The sequence below is a fragment of the Pipistrellus kuhlii genome, unplaced genomic scaffold (genome assembly GCF_014108245.1).
Source record: "Pipistrellus kuhlii isolate mPipKuh1 unplaced genomic scaffold, mPipKuh1.p scaffold_m20_p_9, whole genome shotgun sequence".
NCBI classification, from domain to species: domain Eukaryota; kingdom Metazoa; phylum Chordata; class Mammalia; order Chiroptera; family Vespertilionidae; genus Pipistrellus; species Pipistrellus kuhlii.
This window is the reverse complement of record NW_023425595.1, coordinates 62,978,808-63,001,378: the sequence shown is the minus strand read 5'-3', so window position 1 is coordinate 63,001,378 and position 22,571 is coordinate 62,978,808. Positions and strand designations below refer to the sequence as shown.

General features: G+C 39.5%; 1 protein-coding gene across 2 annotated transcripts in view; it reads left to right on the top strand.

Moving 5' to 3' along the window:
* BCO2 (beta-carotene oxygenase 2) overlaps positions 1 to 22,571 on the top strand; it is a 41,208-nt gene that overhangs the window by 11,749 nt on the left and 6,888 nt on the right. For both annotated transcript variants that reach the window (XM_036428631.2, XM_036428630.2), the window contains exons 3-8: positions 5,712 to 5,923; positions 6,097 to 6,212; positions 8,516 to 8,618; positions 12,213 to 12,341; positions 13,846 to 14,006; positions 17,245 to 17,412. In XM_036428631.2, coding sequence (XP_036284524.1) covers positions 5,712 to 5,923; positions 6,097 to 6,212; positions 8,516 to 8,618; positions 12,213 to 12,341; positions 13,846 to 14,006; positions 17,245 to 17,412 — 889 coding nt within the window. The remainder of the gene's footprint in view (positions 1 to 5,711; positions 5,924 to 6,096; positions 6,213 to 8,515; positions 8,619 to 12,212; positions 12,342 to 13,845; positions 14,007 to 17,244; positions 17,413 to 22,571) is intronic.

The following is a 22,571-nucleotide window of genomic DNA, read 5'->3' as shown; positions in this document are numbered from 1 at the left end:
CACCCTCTCCAATCTGGGGCCCCTCGGACATCCTTTTCACAATCCAGGACTGCTGGCTCCTTACTGCTCACCTGCCTGCTTGCCTGCCTGCCCCTAACCGCTTCTGCCTGCCAGCCTGTTTGCTCCCTAACCACTCCCCTGCCAGCCTAATTGACGCCTAACTGCTTCTCTGCTGGCCCAATTGCCCCTAACTCCCCTCCCCTAATGTCCTGTTTGCTTCCAACTGCCCTCCCCTGCCAGCCATTCTGTGGTGGCCATCTTGTGATGACATGAGGGTGGCCATCTTCAGCAGCCATCTTATGATGATGTGGCATTAGGGTATGACGCCACCTAGGCTTTTATTATATAGGATTGTGCAGTGGCTTCAAATCCCATTTCACCAGTTATCAGTGCTATGATCTTGACCAAGGTTTCCCATATGGAAAAATGGGGATTAATATCAGCTTTAATGGCTGGGTATGAAGAGTAAAGGGGACAGGCATGTATAAAGGCTCTTTCAATAGCTGACAAAAATTGCCAGTTAGTACTTTTTTAATCTCTTCTTTTCCTTCTGTGTCGTCTCCTCACTGACCTTTCCTGCAAAATAACTTCTTGTAGTTCACTTGTAAGCCCAGGATTTGGAGTCAGCATTGAGTTCGGATTCTTGTTCTGACAGTTAGCAGCCTTGTGACCCTAGGGTTTTTGTTGTTTTGAACATGGGTTTCTGTGTGTGTGACATGAGAAAGATAGTTTCTCACAGGACTAATGTGTGTGTGTGTGTGTGTGTGTGTGTGTGTGAGAGAGAGAGAGAGAGAGAGAGAGAGAGAGAGAGAGAGAGAGAGAGAGAGAGAGAGAGAGAGAGAGAGAGAGAGAGAGAGAGAGAGAGAACATGAAAAGATGTGGTGAAGGCCTTAGCACAGTTCCTGGTGTGTAGTCAGTGCTCAGGAGATGGTAGTTGTTATGTCTCGCTCACACCTATGGCTGTACCTATCACACGTACATACTCTCCAACATGTACCTCCCACCTTGCTCCCATCTCTTGTGCTCTAGACAAGAGGTGGCCTTTTTATGTTTTACAAAGAGCTCAGACTATTATCCAAAACCAAACTATTGGGTATTTATTTTCCTCAGTACTTGCTCTTCCCGTATTCCCTTTCTCAGTTAATGGTCATCATCAGCCAGTCATTCAGGCGTGACTTTTTGGAGCCTCTCTTTTTGTCACTGCACACATCTTATCACCCCCTCTGATTTGTTTCTGGAATTGGTGCTTTTCTCACTTTGCTGCTTCGATTTAGGCTCTCATCTTCTTTCCTGTCCCTAGGATGCCCTTCTCTTCTTCGTGGCCTCACAGACATCCTTAACAAACTAGCCAAATATTTTGAGCCTTTTGATTCCTTCTGACCCCAACATCCTTCCATCTTGTTGTCCCTTCTGTGCACGGATAGCATTTTTAACATTTCCCCCGTTGTTGCAGCAATCATTTTGTGTCATAGTTATTTATGTACCTGTAAGCGCTGGGTTTGGCACAATTCCTGGCTGTTTCGGTTGATTTGAATAAATGAATGCATGAAAAGACAGGGTCTGTGGGGTTTTGGGAGATGGAATCTAAAAGGTTGAGCACTTTTAGAGGAAATCATTATTAAATGTAAGTAAGGATGAGGAAAACAAATTTTACAAGTACAAGGATGAAAGCAGAAGGTTTTAAAAATTACTTAGGAATTTTGGATGACAGCTCGATGTGGGTAAAAAATATGAGATTGTAACAAAGAAAACTAAGAAGGGAAGAAAAGAATATGAAATATCTTAAGTGAGAAACCTAAGTGTCTGGTTTTATACCCAAAATATTTTGAATTTGTTTCTACATATTGTGGTTTTAGAGGGAATTAGACCAGAATAGCAAGAATTATTGGAACTTTTGTTTTTAATGTTTTTGAAAAATATTGCCAAAATAGAAAAACTACTAGCTCACATGATAAAGAAAAAGGGAGAAAGCACAAATGCACAAAAATAAGAAATGACAATGAGAAAGAAACTGTTTAAACGGATTAAAAATTACAAGAGACTTTTCAGGCCTCTATGCAAATACATATGAAAATCTTGATGAAACAGCTAGTTTCCCAAGGGAATACAGATGATAAATATTGATAGAGATAGAAAATTCAAACCAATCAAGTTGTGTAGAGGAAAAAGAGCAACTCATTATGGAACTATTTCTCAAAAGAAAGCACCAGGCCCAGATTATTTCCCAGATATTAAATAATCCCAATGCTCCAAACATTACTTGAGAGAATTGAAAATGAAGGGAAACTGCCCATTTCTTTTTACGAAGCTAGGATAATTTTGATGTCTATACACTATAAAGATGGTGCGAAAAAGAAAACTATTGCCTGGTTGTTTCAGTGGTTGATCATCAACCTATGAACCAGGAGGTCACAGTTCGATTCCACATCAGGGCATATATTCAGGTTGGGACATGCAGGAGGCAGTGTGGGACATGCAGGAGGCAGCCAATCATTGATTCTATCTCATCCTTGATCTCATCTCTTTTTCCATCTTTGAAATCAATAAAAATACATTAAGAAAGAAAACCATTATTTATTCATATTTTTATAAATATCCTTGAAAAAGTACAAAATATATAGTGCTACCATAGTACTAGCAAGTATTTTATTAATAAACAGAATCTAACACTATACTAAAAATATAATCCACTAGGTAGGATTAATTCTAAGAATGCAAGATAGGTTCATTATTATCTCTTATTATCATAACCCATATTATTAGAAATCACTTAATATTATATGCCATATTAATAGGTTTCAGGAAAACTAATCATGGGATTATCTCCATAAATTCTGACAAAATTTTTGTCAAAACTCAACATCCATTCCTCATAACAATACTCAAGAAAATAGAACTTGATGAATACTTTAACTTATATCTATACACTCATATACTTACACATATTTTTATATATACATATGTTTATATAAGTATTGTGTATATGAATATTTATATTATAGGTATTTTTCTAAGGCAGGAACAAGGCAGGGATAGTCACTATCTTCACTGATATTCTATCAGATGTAACCAATACAATTAGACTAAAGAAATTGATTATAGGCACAAGGCTTAGTAAAATAAAACTATCTGTGTGGTTGATACCATGGTAAACCTGGAAAACTATAGAGAATGACTTACTCAAACAATGAAAGGTAAGGTAATAGGATGTAAAATTAACATACTGAAATCAAGAACTAATATACACAAACTGTAGCAAGTTAAGAGACATACTGGTAAGAAAAAAACCTCAAATACAATAGCAACAAAAAAATTAAATACTTAGAAATGAACTTAATAAGAAATGTGCAAATTAAAAGACTTCTAAAAGGCACAATTAAATGGAATGACATCTTCTGTCCTTGAATAGGATAATTCAACAACATAAAGATCTGAGTTCAGCTGAAGCCGGTTTGGCTCAGTGGATAGAGTGTCGGTCTGCGAACTGAAGGGTCTCAGGTTTGGTTCAAATCAAGGGCATGTACATTGGTTGCAGGCATGTCCCTGGTGGGGGGTGTGCAGGAAGCAGCTGGTTGATGTTTCTCTCTCATTGATGTTTCAATTTCAAGCTCTTTTTCCTCTCCCTTCCTCTCTGTGAAGAATCAATAAAATATATAAAAAAAGTTATGTTCTTCATAAATTAATTTTTTAAATTTGATATAATCTTAATAAAAATTACAACAGTTTTTTAAGGAAGTTAAACAAATTGATACTAAAGTTCATATGGAAAAATAAATATGCAAGAATATCAAGAAAACACTAACAAGAGAATTTTCAGTGGTGGAATTACCTCTCTCAGACATTAAAATATACTAATGATATAAAGCCTCTATAATTAGAACATTGTGATATTGGCATATGAATAGACAAATAGTGATTTGACCAGAAAGCTCAGACATAGATCCAAGAACTTATGAAAATGTAGTTTATGGTAAATATGGTATGTGAAATTATTGGGTAAAGAGGGCTTTACTTCCCTCTCTTTCTTTCTCATATCCTAATTTGTTTTTATTGTGGTAAACAACACATAACACAAAATTTGCCATCATAGCATTTTTAAGTGTACAGGCTAGTGTTAAATTTATTCACATTGTTGTGAAACAGATCTTCAAAACTTTTACATCTTGTAAAAATGGAAATTTCATATCCATTAAACAATAGCTGCCCCCAGCCCTTGGTACCTACCATTCTACTTTCTTTTTCTATGAATTTGACTACTTTAGATACCTCCTATAGCTCTTACCACACATTATTTGTCATTTTGTGACTGCCTTGTTGAATTTAGCATAATGTCCTCAAGTTTTATCCATGTTGTAACATGTAACAGAATTTTCTTCCTTTTACTTTTCTTTTTTCTTTTTCTTTTTTGGAGAATTTCCTTTCTTTTGCTTATTTCATTGTATGTAAACATTTTGCTTATCCATTCATTCATTGATGGTTATTTGGATTGCTTCCACCTTAAGGTTATTGTAAGTAATGATACTATAAACACTTTGAATCCCTGCTTTCAGGACCATTGCCATTTAAGACAATGATGTTTGCCTTGCTTATCCATGCTGAAGACATTAAGATTTCAAACTGTCAAGCATATGAAAGAAAAGACTATATGATATTAAATCCTCTTGAAAGCAAAACCACAAACTTTTCCTGAGGGCTTTTCAATCTTCCATCCTTAAAGTAGATAATTTTTAGTGTTTACTTTCGCGTAATTTTGATAAATTTGAAAAATTTTGAAGTAAATGGACAATGTAATGCATGTAAGATATGAAGATAAAGATTTCTAAAAGCATAGAAATCCATTTGAATTTGAGAGCTGTCAAGCATTCCATATCCTCTTATGCTCTTCTCTTGGCTATAAGGTATAAAACAAAGAACCTCCATGGCTGAAAGCTTTTTTAAACTAAAGGATTCATTGGACCATTGCTAGTGAGAATAATCAGGTGCTGGGGCATAAAGTCTGAACAACCAGCACAGCTAGTGGGAAAGACGAGTATGCCTGCTGTCCTGGTGTTGAAGGACTTTTATACATCAGGTAGAGGGGAGAAAGATGTGCATTGGAAAGAATTTACATTGGCTATAAATAAGGTGGGTTGGATAAGGTGAAGGAGGCTCAGTTCTGGGATAGATGCATTGCTGTTTGCTCCTCTGGGTTGGTTATAGAAAGTTCCTGTGTAAGCAAGAAGCAGAGGTTCCTCCAGTGGGTGATGCCTGGTAGTGTCTTTCAGATAATGATGGGAATAGCCACATAGAGGTTAATTCAAAGTTCCCACTTACACTCAGGAGTGAAAGCAGTCTTTTGTTGGTTGTGCCCTGAAGTTAACTGACTAACCCCTTCTTGCCTCTTCCTTCTACACTCTGGCTGCTCTAATTTAACCTAGAACATCTCAGAATTGTCTCCTTGTCAAAGGTAAAGATTAGAATTATTTTAGGAGGCACCAGTTTAGGGTTTTCTTCAGCCTTCTGAAGTATGAGGTTTTTGACAAGGGGTAAGGGTCAGAAGGGTTAGTGCTCTGTCCTGTTGTACTCCAGGATGTACTCAATCTATCATCCTTTAATTTCAGGTTCTCTGACTAATCAGGCGGTGCTGGGAACCCATCCCATTTCATTATCTCTATATTTGAAATCTCTCATTTTGACCCCATGTGTTTTTCTATTTCTGCTCCTATTTGAAGGTACAATCACTGGTTTGATGGGATGGCGTTGCTTCACCAATTTAGGATGGAGAAGGGCACTGTCACATATAGGAGCAAGTTTCTGCAGAGTGACACGTACAAGGCCAATAGTGTGCAGAACCGAATTGTGATCTCAGAATTTGGCACCCTGGCTCTCCCTGATCCATGCAGGAATGTTTTTGAATGTTTCATGTCCAAGTTTGAGCTACCTGGTAAGCAGCTATTACTTGGCCCAGAATTTGCAGGTAATAATAATGACTATTTAAATTGTTATGCTATATGAAGTCTATATAAAGTTTGAAATAGATTTTTCAGTATGAGAGAATGTTTAAGCTGCTTTCTCCCTCCTCTTGTGGTGCTTCAATAACTCTGGGTTTTGTTTCAGCAATGACTGACAACACCAGTGTCAACTATGTGTGGTACAAGGGTGATTACTACCTTAGCTCTGAGAACAACTTTATGAATAAAGTGGACATTGAAACCCTGGAAAAAACAGAAAAGGTAAAATGTAGGTTAAAAAAAATGAATAAAACAGACCCCCGAATTTCTTTTCATTCAGAATACTTTTCAGTGTAGTAGCTATCTGATTAAGAAATAGGATCCTTAGCCAAACATAACCATATTACCCTCTGTGCACTCTCTGTCCTGATTAGAATGACCTTGGATCGGTTTTCCATACTTCTAGACTTCTTTCTTAGTCCCAACATCTGCAGAGTAGGGTAAGGGAGAAACAGAATAACATTTATGTCCTCACTGGTTTGTCTCAGTGGATAAAGTGTTGGCCTGCCCACTGAAGGGTCCCAGGTTTGATTCCAGTTAAGGGCGCATACTTGGGTTGCAGGCTCCATCCCCAGTAGGGGGCATGCAGGAGGCAGCCAATCAGTGATTATCTCTCATCATTGCTGTTTCTTTCTCTCTCTCTCTCTCTCTCTCCCTGCCTCTTTGAATTTAAATACTTGTAACAAAACAACAACAAAAAATTTTGAAAACAAAACAAAAAACATTTACTGTGGTCAGCTCATGTTTTTCCTAGCTACAGGTAGAATTGGACTGGAAATTGTCTAGACCCATACTACTTTCACTTAACACATTAATTAAAAGTTAAATAAAAATTTGGACCAGATTTTTAATTTTTTTTTTTAATTAAGAGAAAGCTTATTTAGAAAGTCACAGGGTAGTAGCAGGGAGCCAGTTGGGCTGTATAGGCTCAGGAAAGAAGTTACAGAGATAGAAGAAGGGCCCTTGGAATTTAGGAGAGAGAAAGGCAAAGGTAACTGTGCCTGGGGGAAGACAAAAGGGAAGGGAAAAGGGGTAGGGCTGTGTGTGTGTGTGTGTGTGTGTGTGTGTGTGTGTGTGAGAGAGAGAGAGAGAGAGAGAGAGAGAGAGAGAGAGAGAGAGAGAAGCCAGAATTTACATTTTTTTCAATATATTTTATTGATTTTTTACAGAGAGGAAGAGAGAGGGGTAGAGAGTTAGAAACATTGATGAGAGAGGAACATCTATCAGCTGCCTCCTGCACACCCCCAACTGGGGATGTACCCAAAACCAAGGTACATGCCTTTGACCAGAATCAAAGCTGGGACCCTCCAGTACACAGGCTGACGCTCTATCCACTGAGCCAAACTGGTTATGGCCAGAATTTTAATTTAATTTATTGATTATGGTATCACATAATTGTCCTCATCCCCCCATTCCCATCCCAAACCAGAATTTTAATTTTAATTATTACTCTTTTGAGCTTTCTGTGATCTTGGGGGGGGGGGGGAATTTACCCTTATTGTATAATAATTTTTGTACACTTTTAAACAGAAAGAAGACCAAAAGAGGCCAACTCTCTCTCTCTCTCTTTTAATATATTTTATTGATTTTTTACAGAGAGGAGGGGGGAAGGATAGAGAGTTAGAAACATTGATGAGAGAGAAATATCAATCAGCTGCCTCCTGCACACCTCCGATTGGGGATGTGCCTGCAATCAAGGTTCATGCCCTTGACTGGAATTGAATCTGAGACCCTTTAATCCTCAGGCCTAAGTTTATCCTCTGAGCCAAACCGGTTAGGGCTGTACATTTTTTATTCGTCGGTGGTGGGTTTTTGTTTTTATTTGGGAGAAGTTCATTTATTTTTCTTTAGAAGGAAAAATGATTTTGATTTCTCAGAGGTGAGATATTAGGGCTTAGGCTGTAGTTTTCATATCTTATTTTAAAGAATAGGTGTATAAAATTCATGCACAGGGCTGTGTGTCCCTCAGCCAGTCTGCACCCTTACCAATCTGGGATCCCTCGAGGGATGTCCGACTGCCCGATCCTCTCACAATCCAGGACTGCTGGTTTCCAACTGCTGCCTGCCTGCCTTCCTGATTGCCCCTAACCATTTCTGCCTGCCGGCCTGATCACCCCCTAACCACTCCTCTGACAGCCTGATTGATGCCTAACTGGTCCTCTGTTTGCCCCTAACTGCCCTCCCCTGCAGGCCTGGGTCCCCCATAATGGCCCTTCCTTGCAGGCTTGGTCACTCCCAACTTCCCTTCTCTGCCAGCCTGGTCACCCCTAACTACCCTCCCCTGCAGGCTGGTTCCTCCCAACTGCCCTCTCCTGCTGGCTATCTTGTGGTGGTTATCTTGTATCCTCATCGGGGCAGCCATCTTTGACACATGGGGGCAGCCATCTCGTGTGTTGGAATGATGGCCAATTTGCATATTACTTTTTTATTAGATAGGATATTTGACACATCTCTACCGTTTATGCATCTAAATAGAGACCTGCTCATGTAACGTTTAAAAGTCTCTGATGGTCTTCAATTTGCAGGTGGACTGGAGCAAATTCATTGCTGTGAATGGAGCAACTGCACATCCTCATTATGACCCAGATGGAACTGCATACAACATGGGGAACTCCTATGGGCCATATGGTAAAGTAGGATGGAAGTATCTAAGGAGGGGAAGTAGCTGTAGTGCCTGAAGCTGACTTCTAGGATGCCAGCAGCACTGTCAGGATTGTGCTGGTGGGACCTGGTTCACTGGTGCCCGGTCTATTCTCCAGAGATTGGACCTGTAGGACTACTGAGGGAGTGAGTGGCTGCTGCTGGACTGGTGGGCCACAGGGACAGGTCAGACATCTGAGTGGTGCTCCCACTGTGACAGTGCGCTAACCACCAGGGGTAGCATCTGCATTGAGTGTCTGACCTATGGTGGTCAGTGCGCATCATAGTGACTGGTTGTTCTGGTCATTCTGATTGTTCAGTCATTTGGTTGCTTAGGCTTATATATTTATGTAGATTGCTTACTCACTGTTTTTGCTAGATGTCTATTAGGCATTATAAAATTAACTTGTCTAAAACCAAACCTCTGATCTTTTCCTCAAAACTTTTCTGCTTAAAATATTTCCCACCACCCTGGCTGGTGTGGCTCAGTTAATTGAGTGTTGTCTTATGCACCAAAAGATTGCTGGTTCCATTCCCCATTAAGGCACATACATAGCTAGGTTGCAGGCTCGATGCCTGGTAGAGGGCATGCAAGAGGCAGCCAGGGGATTGATGCTTAACTTTGCATCTCTCTCCCTTTCCTTCCTCTCTCTCTTTAAAAAAAATCAATACAACAAATTCCTAACTCAGTTGATGGTAACTCCACCTTTCCAGTTGCTTAGGATGATAACTTTGGAATCATTCTTCACACCTGTGTCTCTCACATCACCATCTACTAGGTCAAAAAATTATTTCAGCAATGCCTTCAAAATATATCCCAAATCTGCCCGGCCAGAATGGCTCAATGGTTGAGCATCAGCCTATGAACCAGGAGGTCATGGCTTGATTCCTGATCAGGGCACATGCCTGAGTTGCAGGCTCAATCTCCAGTGTGGAGTGTGGAGGAGGCAGCCCATCAATGATTCTCTCTCTCATCATTGATGTTTCTATTTCTATATCCCTCTCCCTTTCTCTCTGAAATCTATAAAAAATATTTATATATCCCAAATCCAACCACCTCATATCAGCTCCACTTTCACAACTTTGGTCTGAGCAACCACTCTCTCATTTGAATTATTATAATAGTTTCTCCTTGGTTCTGCCCTTACCCCATTTAAGTTTATTCTGAGCATATCAGACAGGTTTTTTTTTTTTTTTTTTTTTACTATTAAAAATTTATTTTTAATCCTCACTGTAGAATATGTTTTTATTGTTTTTAGAGAGCGAGCAAGAGAGAGGGAGAGATGATAGATAGATAGATAGATAGATAGATAGATAGAGACATTGATCAGCAGCCCTCATCCTTGAACGCAGGGATTGGTACCAATCACCCTTTGGTGCCTGGGACAACTCTCTAGCCAATTAAGATACCTGACCAGAGCCAGACAGTTATTTTATTTATTTATTTATTTTAACTCACTCCACCTCATTTAGACTATTCTTGCTCACTTTGACAGGCCACACTGGTCTACTTGCTGTTATGTACTTGAATACTGTAAACTAACTCTTGGTTGAGATTCTTTGCATTTGTTCTTCTCTACTCTTGGAATGCATTTCTCCAGGATATCACCAAGACTCTCTTCCTCACCTGCTTCAGATCTTTATTCAAATGTAATTTTCTTACTGAAGCCTTCCCAGACTACCATATTTAAAAATTTAAATAATAGCATCATCCTTATACATTTACTCTGGAACCCCATTTTCTGGTTTACTTTCCAATACAATTCTTATCATCATCTGAAGCATTATGTTTTTACTTATTGTATGATTTATTAGAATTTGAACTTTATAAAAGAAGACTTTTTTTTGTCTATTTTGTACAAGCATCTAAAATAGGGTATTTATGACATGTAGAAGAGTGCCTGGAATATATCTGGCATTCAACAAGTACTTGTTGAATAAATTAAGAGAGAGCTATATGGCTATTTTGTTCCAAAATAAGTTTAGTGGTTGCAAGAAACTACAGGTTACCCAAGTTTTTCAAGACCTACATTGGCAATTCCAATATTACCAGGAAGATCATTTAGTATGACCTCAATATTTGTTCATTCATTGAATGATTTAACAAACATGTTGTTAGTCAATCCATTAATAGCTATTTATAGTGTACTTACTAAATGTATATCCTTGTTTGGTACGGAGGATACAAAGGTGAAGGAGATAAATCTGCTCTTGAAAAGCTCTAGTTGTTCATCTGCTTATCCCAGTAGAAGCAGATAAGCAAGTAGATAATTATAATACCATGAGATAAGTGCTATGACTATATAAGACACATGTGTCAAACACAAGGCCTGCGGGCCAAATCCGTCCCGCCAGGCCTTGCAATGTGGCCCGCACCGCGATGTCATCACTGCACTCCGCTGCGTTTCCATCACAATGACAGTTTATGACTGTTCAGTAAACCATTAGGCCCTCGATTTAGGCTGGATTTTAGATTTTGGCCCCTTCTCTGATTGAGTTCGACACCCCTAATATAAGAGATAATGAGGACATAGAGGCGGGCCACCAAATGACATGGGGTGGAGAAGACTCAGGGAAGGCTTCTTGAGTGGATGGATACCTAAGTTGATTCTTGAAGAAGCAATAATGGTCAGGCAAATGACTGACTGAATGAATGTTGATGAGATGGGATGAGATGGGGCCTAAAGCAGATCCAAGGATCCAGAGACCTGGGAGGAAGGATTTGGACATGGATGCAAATAGAGATTGTAGTTGCTGGGTTTGGGTAGTAGGGAGAGGAACAAATAGAATTTGAGGGTATTCCTGTCTGCTAACCTTATTTTTTTCCTATGACGTAGAAATTGGGTTCATTTTCAGGGTGTGTGAGGATAACCATTTGAGAATATTACAATAAAATAAACTTGGTGGATTATTTTGGGTGTGGTGTTTGAAAATCTTAGCTAATGACTCTCATAAAGTTCATATATATATTTTAAAATATATTTTATTTATTTTTTATAGAGAGAAAGGGAGAAGGATAGAGAGATAGAAATATCGATGAGAGAAAAACATCTATCAACTGCCTCCTGCACACCCCCTACTGGGGATATGCTCGCAACCAAGGTACATGCCCTTGACCAGAATCGAACCTGGGACCTTTCAGTCCTCAGGCTAACACTCTATCCACTGAGCCAAACCGGTTTCGGCAAGTTCATATATTTTTGATATCTAAGTCTGTTTGAAATAACCCTTCATGAAATATGGGTATCATGCACATTGCATAAATCTCTTAACTGCTTTTGCCTAGTCCAGTGGTCGGCAAATTCATTAGTTAACAGAGCCAAATATCAACGGTACAACGATTGAAATTTCTTTTGAGAGCGAAATTTTTAAAACTTAAACTTCTTCTAATGCCACTTCTTCAAAATAGACTCACTCAGGCTGTGATGTTTTATGGAAGAGCCACACTCAAGGGGCCAAAGAGCCACATGTGGCTCACAAGCCGCAGTTTGCCAACCATGGGCCTAGTGCATAGGTACAAGGGTTATCTTTTATTCTTAGGATGTATGTAAAATTGTTAAGACAGAATTTTCCATTTTCCAGGTTCTTGCTATAATATTATTCGGGTTCCTCCAGAAAAGGTGGATGTTGGGGATACAATCCATGGAGCCCAGGTGATATGTTCGATTGCTTCTACAGAGCGTCTTAAACCTTCTTATTACCATAGTTTTGGTGAGTGCAGAGATGAAGCAAATTGCAATGGGGCTTGCTTTAGTGTCACAGTAGCAGAGGCAAATACTATGCTAATACTGTTTATCAGAGTATGGTAACATTTTGGGTCAAGGTTGCATTTTAATGCCACTTAAGTTTATTCTGGTTAGTAATATACTTCTTTCCTTAGCCAACTGACTACTTGAAAGGATAGTTATTTTAGTACAAGTAATCACTAAAAAATTAATTGACAAAATCAAGAGTGAACCATAATATAAACGATGGACTTTGAGTGATTATGATGAATCAATGTGGGTTCATCTATAATAATAATAGTGTAATATGCTAATTTGTTTGGACATCCTTCTGACAACCTTCCGGACAAAGCAGGGGCTTCGAGGGAAGCCTGGGTCCTGGAGGGAAGCCAGTGCCAGCAGCCGGGGAAAGGAAGGCCTACTCTTGTACGAATTTTGTGCATTGAGTCCCTAGTCAATTATAAGAAACTAGGTGCCTGATGCATGAAGATTCGTGCAGGAATGGGCCTTCCTTCCCCTGGCTGCTGGCATTGCCTTTGCTCCAGCCGGAACTACCTTTCTGCCTTTGCTTTGGCCCAGAGCTGTCTTTCTGGCTTCCCACACTGCCCAGAGGCCTAGAGCAGCTGAGGTGGTGTGGAATACCTGCATCATTGCTGGGTTAATTTATATACACTTGGTGCCTGCATGTGCAAATTAACCCACCATATTTGTTGGGTTAATTTGCTTACTCACCCCTGATTGGCTGGTGGGCATCGCGAAGGTGCAGACAATTTGCATCTTTCTCTTTTATTAGTGTAGATGTACTACTCTGGTGGAGGATGTTAATAATGCAGAGCTTATGCCTGTGGGGGGGTAGGGGGAGGCAAGAGGTATATGGGAAATCTCTGTACTTTCCCCTCAGTTTTATTGTGAACCTAAAATTGTTCTAAAAAGTTGAAGTCTTAATTTAAAAAATCATTTGAACATAAAAAATTAATTGACAGGATTCAAAATTTTAGGTAACTTTAAAGACCACAAATAAAGATCTTGATTATATATTTTTTGGGAAATTCATATTCTATATAGATTGCTTTAGCTTTTTCTCAGAATATTTTTCTTTTGTATTCTAAATCTTTATAGACAATCTGCTCCTGGGTCTTTACCCCTGGTATAAATAACAAGAGGATTATGGAATAAAGGTTCAGATCATAAATCACATTTTCATATTATATTTCTTTACTTGTCCCTAAACTACAACAGTTTTAAAAGAAAGAAAAAAAGATAAAAAGTGACTATAGTGCACTCAACCTATCATAAGCAGTTCCCTTTTTAAAGTAGGAACGGGAAATCTGTATAACAAAGCTGGGAAACAGTGAAGAATTACTTTTGGCCGGCCTTTGTCTGGGTCAGCAGTCATGTGGGCCAGCATTCAAACATGTTCCCTAAACTGTCACATTTCAGACAACTCTAATTTACCAAATAACACTTTAATGTTTGCTGGAACCTTTCAGGAATGACAAAGAACTACATAATCTTCATTGAACAACCTCTAAAAATCAATCTATGGAAAATGATCACTTCTAAAATCCGGGGAAAGGCCCTCTCAGACGGAATCAGCTGGGAGCCCCAGTCTAACACACGGTTTCATGTGGTGAATAAGCACACTGGACAGGTGGAGTATTTTGAGTGTATTTATTCATGAAAATGATTGGAAACAAAGGCACATTTCCATTTGGTTGATTTTTACTCTCACAGGGCATTACTTGCATGACTCTTAATCAAGGACAGTACCTTCTTTCATAGGTATGACTAACTACTTATTAATTAACACAGGGAATTTATTAGGTCTAGTAATAATTAATGTCGTTTTCTAATACTTTTTAAAATTGAATTTATTTAAACAATACAACAAAATTTAATCAACAATATAGTTGCCGTTGTTTTCTACTACTTGTGCCCAATGCTCAGGAAGCATTTTAATCCCTCTGTTGTAAAATTCTTGTGATTTTGATGCAAAAAATTCGGTCAATGCATTTTTGAGGCATTCTTCATTATTAAATTTTTTTCCAAGAAGAAAGTTTTGCAAAGAACGAAACAAATGGTAATCGGAAGGGGCAATAGCAGGAGAATATGCAGGTTGAGGGAGAACTTCCCATTCCAACTGGCGCAGTTTTTCAGCAGTGATTCTTGCAGTATGCGGTCGTGCGTTATCGTGGTGAAGAATTACGCCCTTCTGATTAATCAGCGCGGGTTCTTTTTCTCTTAAAGCTTGGGCTAACCTTTCCAATTGGGCACTATACACTGCACTTGTAATGGTTTGGTTAGATGGTAAAAGTTCATAATGAAGAATTCCTTTAAAATTCCACCAAACACACAACATCACTTTTTTCCCATGCAAGTCAGGTTTTGGCATGGGCTGCGGAGCCTCATTTTTGTCCAACCATTGAGGCCACCTTTTCAAATTAACATACAGCACCCATTCTTCATCTCCGGTAACAATTTGCTCTAAAAACGGCAAACGGTTTTGACGAGAGAGGAGCGAACTGCAAATTGTGACTCTTTGATTACGGTTGTTGTCGGTCAACTCATGAGGAACCCATTTTCCAAACTTTTGGACTTTGCCAAGTGCACGCAATTGATTGGAAATTGTTTTTTGTGAACAATTTAAAGTTGTCGCAAGCTCTTGTTGGGTAATTTGAGGATTTTGCACCAAAAGAGCTTGAAGAGCTTCTTGATCAAAATTGGACACACGGCCTCGACCACTCTTGTCATCTAACGAAAAATTTCCCTCATGAAATTTCTCAAACCAACGCTGGTATTTTCTGGCGCTAACTGCATCTTGACCAAGAGCACTACAGATGTTTTTTGCAGCCTCACTTGCTTTTCTTCCTAATTGGAACTCATAAAGCATGCAGTGCCGATTATGCTCTTCATCCGCCATCTTCTTAGCCCTAGTTTTGCAACAAAAACCAAACCAAACACAAACTTTTTCAAGCAAAACTTGTTAATTGCACTTCACACGTTCTGTAGATACCACGTGTTTGAAGGTTATGTCAATACAAGTCAACGCCAAGCAAGATTTTAAACGAATGTTTTAAAACGACATTAATTATTACTAGACCTGATAGTATATTAGAACATTGTAGGAAATGGCTTTATCCTTTAAATTATCTGATTTAATTAAAATGGCATCTAAATAGATCAACCGAAGGACTTGTATACATGCATATAAGTACAACCAATGGACATAAAACTATGGGGAGGGAGGGGATATGGGGGAGGGAGGGAGGGGGGCAAAAAAAAATCATTAAAATATGTAAAAAAAAAAAATAAAATAAAAAAATAAAATAAAATAAAAAATAAAATGGCATCTAGAAACCCTCTTAGCATGGACTTTTCCATATCATAATATTTGCAAAAGAAGATGTTGTTCATGCAAAGGTCTTCTGCACATTGGTTAAATATCTTTCTATTAATAGCACTATTATGTCTGTTTATTTTCTCCCTCTCTAAAGAGATAGTATTCTAAATTTACTGTATTGTCATTTTATTAAAAAATGTTAATAGTGAGTACATTTTTGAAGAATTAATCACTTAAATTTATCATATCACTTAATAGCAGTGCTTTTTTTGTTTCCATGTATTTTTTAAAAATTCTTTATTTCTTTAATTCTTTAAAGTATTACATATAGTAAGTATTACATATGTCTCCATTTTCCCCCCATTTGACCTCACTCTGGCCGCCCACACCCCCACACATGCCCTCACCTAGTAATGTTTTTTAAAAAAGATATTCTTATTGATTTTTAGAGAGAGAGGAAGGAAGAGGAAGAGAGAGAGAAACATTGATAGAGCAGAATATTTGGCTGCCTCCTGCCTGCTCCCTACCTGGGAATTGAAACTGCAATTTAGTCATGTGTCTTGACTGGGAATCAAACCGGAAACCTTTTGGTGCACGGGTAATGACCAGACAACTGAGCCACACCAGCCAGGGCAGCAGTGTTTTCTATTTAACCATGTAGAGTTCAGGAATTATCTATCCTTCAAAACACTGGAGTTAGTTGTAACAGTCAGTTGGTCTGTATTAAACAGCCCCAGTTTGTTAGTTAATATGAAGTGAGATGGCTTAAGCAAGCAATGGTTAAATCAAAGCATATTTACTTCTACATTTCAAATCTTACCTTTTGCACCTACATGCCCTGCCACATAACAGGGGGAAGTCTTAATTCGAGCTCGTTGTACCTGTTCCCTAAAGAAAAAAGAAAAGAAGGGAGCCGTGGGCTTCAGTGCAGAGATGGCCAAGTCCAAGAACCACACCACTCACCAGTCCCAAAACGGCCCAGAAAGGGCATCAGGAAACACTGGTCACAAGGATACGAATCTCTTAAGGGTAGAACATGTGCTTTGCCAAGAAGCACAAGAAGGGCCTGAAGAAGATGCAGGCCAACAACGCCAAGGCCGTGAATGCCCGCGCTGAGGCCATCAAAGCCTTGGTCAAGCCCAGGGAGCCCAGGACCAATATCCCAAAGGGCTGCAGCCACAAACTCAGTCGACTTGCCTACATTGCTCACCCCAAACTTGGGGAACGTGCTCATGCTGCATTGCCAAGGGACTCAGGCTCTGCCGGCCAAAGGCCAAGGCCAAGGCGGAAACCAAGCCCCAGGCTGCGGGTGCGGCCGTAGGTCAGGCTCCCTCTCCCAAAGGTGCCCAGGCCCCCACAAAGGCTTCACAGTAGAGGCCTCTGTCTGCCCATGTGAGGACAGAAGGACCACTGGGGCCCCTGGGCTGCTGTCTGCGTGGCACTGGTGCCCTCCTGTGCTGTTTGTACAAATAAACCTGTGGCAGGAAAGAAAAGAAAAGAGAAGAGGAAAAAAAAAGTCTCTTTTTCATTGTTTGTATTTCTCCTGCAGCTTCTTCCAGGGATGTACTTCACTAAGCCGTTTGTTATGTTTCATCAAATCAATGCTTTTGAGGACCAGGGCTGTGTTGTAATTGATTTGTGCTGTCAAGATAATGGAAGAAGCTTAGAACTTTACCAACTACAGAATCTTAGGAAAGCTGGGGAAGAGCTTGATCAGGTAAACATCTTTGATTTGCAGGTGTCATCAAAATAATTTTGAACTAGCCAAGTCCTGGTTTTGGCTATGTAACCTTAGAAATAGCTGTTCTCTTGTCTCATTGGCAATATGGAGGGAGAATGGTTTTAAAGACACAGTTTTGTCGCTTATTCATTTAACACTTGTAAATAATTTGAAGTACATACTTAATACATGATAGAAAGCACGTCAAAGAAAACCAAGAGATGTTTTGAGGGTGTGATTAGTTGCTTATTACACTTGACCACTGAACATGTTTAATTTACTAGAAGGGACAGCAAAATGGACGTAACTTTAATTCTCTGATAAAAGTGTACCAGTTCATCTACCTGAAGGATTTCATTTTTTTTCCTGATATTGAATTCAGTGTAAGATTTTTTCCTGTGGTATGTATTACAAATTATTTTTAGCTAGAGTTTTATTTGGAAATCATTTAAAGACATTGGTTTTAAGATTTATTTATACTTACTAATCTTATTTATGTCATTATAGCTGTATAATAGGTCTTGATATCTGTAGTACAGCCTGCTAACTCTTTTCTTTTTTACAAGGGTGCCTAAGTTTTTCTTGGCCTTTTGCATTTCCATAAATTCAATATATCAGTCTTTTACTTTGAGAATAAAACATTGTGTAACCTATTTCAGACATCTTCTTATGCCAAAGTCATAAAAATATTCTTTTACATTTCTTTGCAAAAGAAGTTTTAATTCTAAAAATTAAGTATCCGTATATGTGTTATTGTTCTGGACTCTATATTCAATTATGTGTTATTGTTCTGGACTTTATACTTTAGTTAGTTGCTTCTATAATTCCTTAATATGAAAATATGATAATCCTACTAAAATCCAAGGCACATTGGTTAAATATCTTTCTACTAATAGCACTATTATATCTGTTTATTTTCCCCCTCTCTAAAGAGATAGTATTCAAATTTACTGTAGAATAGTAAATCTAAATAGAATAGAATAGATTTCTTTATTCTATTATAGTATAATTTATACTTTATAGTATAATTTCAGCATCCTTTTTAAAAAATATATTTTATTGATTTTTTACAGAGAGGAAGAGAGAGGGACAGAGTTAGAAACATCAATGAGAGAGAATCATCAATCAGTTGCCTCTAGCACACCCACTACTGGGGAATGTGCCTGCAACCAAGGTACATGCCCTTGACCGGAATCGAACCTGGGACCTTTCAGTCTGCAGGCCAATGCTCTATCCACTGAGCCAAACCGGGTTTGGCTAATTTCAGCATCCTTAAAAGACCATATTCCACCTATTCTTTTTTCAATTTTAAATTCTTTAAAGTATTATATATAGTATAACATATGTCTTCTTTTATTCCCATTGACCTCTCACCAGCTACCCCCACCCCTCAGCACATGCCCTCATCCCCCTAGAGTCTGTATTCATTGGTTATGCTTATATGTATGCATACAAGTCCTTTGGTTGATCTCTCACCCTCTTTGCCTTCCCTGCTCTCAATCCTCTGCTTTCCCTCTTCAGTTTGATAGTTTGTTCAATACTTCTATGTCTCTGGATCTATTTAAAAAAAAATATATTTTGTTGATTTTTTTACAGAGAGGAAGAGACAGGGATAGAGAGTTAGAGACATCGATGAGAGAGAAACATCGATCAGCTGCCTCCTGCACACCCCCTACTGGGGATATGCCCACAATCAAGGTACATGCCCTTGACAAGAATCGAACCTAGAACCTTTCAGTCCACAGGCCGAAACTCTATCCACTGAGCCAAATCGGTTTCGGCTGGATCTATTTTTGTTCATCAATTTATGTTGTTCAGTATATTCCAAAAATGAGTGAGATCGTGTGATACTTACCTTTCTCCAACTGACTTATTTCGCTGTAGCATAATGCCCTCCAGATCCATCCATGTTGATGTAAATGGTAAGAGTTCTTTCTTTTTTATAGCAGCATAGTCTTCCATTGTGTAGATGTACTACCGTTTTTTAATCTCATTTGCTGATGGACACTTAGGGTGTTTACAATAATTAAGATGTATTGTAAATTGTGCTTCTATGAACATAGGAGTGCACATATTCTTTCTGATTGGTGTGTCTGATTTCTTGGGAAAAATTCCTAGAAGTGGGATTACTGGGTCAAATGGGAATTCAATTTTAATTTTTGGGGGAAACCCTATACTGTTTTCCAAAGTAGCTGTACCAGTGTGCATTCCCACCAGCAGTGTACGAGGGTTCCTTTTTCTCCACATCCTTGCTAGCACTTGTCATTTGTTGATTTGTGATGACAGCCATTCTGACTGGTGTGAGATGCTACCACATTGTCATTTTGACTTGCATTTTTCGGATGGTGACTTTGAGAATTTTTTCATATGTCTCTTGGCCTTCTGTATGTCCACTTTTGAAAAGTGTCTATTTGACATTTTCTCCATTTTAAAATAGATTTTTATTGATTTCAAAGAGGAAGAGAGAGGGAGAGAGAGATAGAAACATTAATGATGAGAGAGAAGCGTTGATCGTGTGCCTCCTGCTCACTGCACATGGGGGATTGAGCCCACAACTCAGGCATGTGCCCTGACTAGGAATTTAACCTCCTGGTTCATAGGTTGATGCTCAACCACTGAGCCACGCAGGCGGGGCTCTTATGTCCATTTTTTTTTATTAGATTGTTTATTTTACTTTTATTAAGTTGTATGAGTTTCCTATAAATTTTGGAGATTAAACACTTATTGGATCTAACATTGGCAGATATGTTCTCCCATGCAGTGGGCTCTCTTGTTTAGTTGATGGGTTTCTTTTGCTATGCATAAGCCTTTTATTTTTATCTAGTCCCATTTGTTTTTCTCCTTAGTTTCTATTGTCCTAGGACAATAAATTGGATCTTTTTTCTTTTTTACTCTTCTGACTGAATGCTTTTTGCTTCCTCATATTCCAAATATTGATTTGATCCTCAGAGTTCTTAGGTCTACAGTTGAACCCCTGTAAATTGTTCTTTATTTCAATTAGTGTATGTTTAATTCCTGACTGGTCCTTTTCATGTCTTTGACATTCTCACTAAGAACCTTGAAAGTCTCATCAAGATTCTTGAGTAACCTTATAAGCATAGTTTTGAACTCTGTATCCTATAGTTTGCTTTCTTCTATTTCTTTCATTTGTGACATGTTTTTTTGTCTCCCCATTTTGGCTGCTTCCCTGTGTTTGTTTCTATATATTAGGTAGAGCTACTATGTCTCCTGGAGTTGGTAGACTGGCCTTGTGTAGTCGGTGTCCTGTTGGGGCCAGTGACTAAGCCTTGCCAGTCACCTGAACTAGGAAATCTAGGTGTGTCCCTGTGTGGGCTGTGTGCACAGTCTTTTAGTTAAGTGTTGATTGCTATTGGTATCTCTTGGAGGAGTTGACCTCCAGGCCAGTTACGTGAGGAGCAGCTGCAATTACCGTGGGAGAGCTGCTATGCAGGAGGTGAGGCCAACTGTGAAGTAGGGCAGGCCTCTAGTGAGGATCTTGGGCCTTTTCTGATAGGTTTGGGGCATGTTGACACCAGCTGCAGCTTGTTTGAGAGATTTAGCAAAGTCTGAAGCCTGAACCAGGACAGGCCATTTATATGGAAAAGCCACCTCAAACAGCTTGGGTGGTGCTGCAAATTGGATGGAAAGGGGTCTCAGGGAATCCCCAGAATGGAATAAACAATGTGGGCTGGCCATCTTGTGGTGGCCGTCTTCTGACCACATGTAGGAGCCCATCTTGTGTGAGGGCATGATGGTCAATTTGAATATTACCTCTTTTTTATATAGGATAATATTTACAATGTTAACTATTCCAGATATGGCTGTCAGTCAGCCCTGTGACAAGGGAAGTCCCAGCACAGGAACAATGACCCTTACTAGCATCCCTGCCTAGAAGAAAGCTGCCACCAAGATCCTGCCCAATGCCAGGTAGCCCACTTTCTCCCTGTATGTGTCTGGGTCCCTCAGAGTCAGCTGGTGTTGGAGCTCAGAGTAAGTGAGTCTGAGTACATTCATTCATTGGCCCTTTAAAAGGAACATCTGGGTCTCCAGCAGCCTCCATGTCCCTCAGCCACATTTATCACTGGTTTTTACAGCCTGTAATTCGAAGACTTCTCTTCTCATCTCTGGAACCCTGGTCTGGGGGTTTGGGGTGGGGCTGGGACCTCTTGTTCCTCATGGGCAGCCTCCATAGAGATGATCTACCTCCCAATTAAAAAATGACACGTGTATGTTGGACTAACCTGTTCATCACCTCTGTCCCTCCTACCCGTCTCAATGTGCTTTCTTCTTTACTTCTCTAGTTGTAAGACTTCCTTCCATTCAGCCAGCTTTCACGTAGTTCTGAATGATGGTTGTTCTGTATTTTAGTTGTAATTTTGATGTGGTTGTGAGAGGTGGCAAGTACAGGCATTTACCTATGCTGCCATCTTGGTTCTCTCTGGGCCTAAATAGTTTTAATCTTAATTTGAAGCATGATATAATCCCTGCAAGAGCCAGTGCATGGTAAACTAGTGAAATCTGAATAAAGTTAGTGGATTATGTCAATGTGAATTTCCAAATTCTGATATTGTACTGTAGTTATGTAAGACATTGTAATTGGTGAAAAGGGATGAAGGATGCATTATTTCTTTTTTCATGTGATAAAATATACATAACACTAGAGGCCTGGTGCATGAAATTAGTGCAGTGGTGGTGGTGGTGGTGGGGTTCTCAGCCCAGCCTGCACCCTCTCCAATCTTGGACCTCTTGAGGATTGTCCACAGGGATCTGGCCTAAACTGGAAGTCGAACATCCCTCTCACAATTCGGGACTGCTGGCTCCAACCACTTGCCTTCCTGATTGTCCCTAACTGCCTGCCAGACTGATCACCCCCTAAACATTCCCCTGCCAGCCTGATCGATGCCTAACTGCTCCCCTGCCAGCCTGATTGCCCCCAACTTCCCTCCCCTGCAAACCTGGTCCTCCCCAACTGCCTTCTCCTGGTTGCCCCCTACTACCTTCCCCTGCTGGCCTGGTTGCCTCTAACTGCCCTTCCCTGCTGGCTTGATCACCCACAACTGCCCTCCTCTGCCGACCATCTTGTGGTGGCCATCTTGTGACCACATGGGGGAGGCCATCTTGTGCAAGGGCATGGTGGTCAATTTGCGTATTACCTC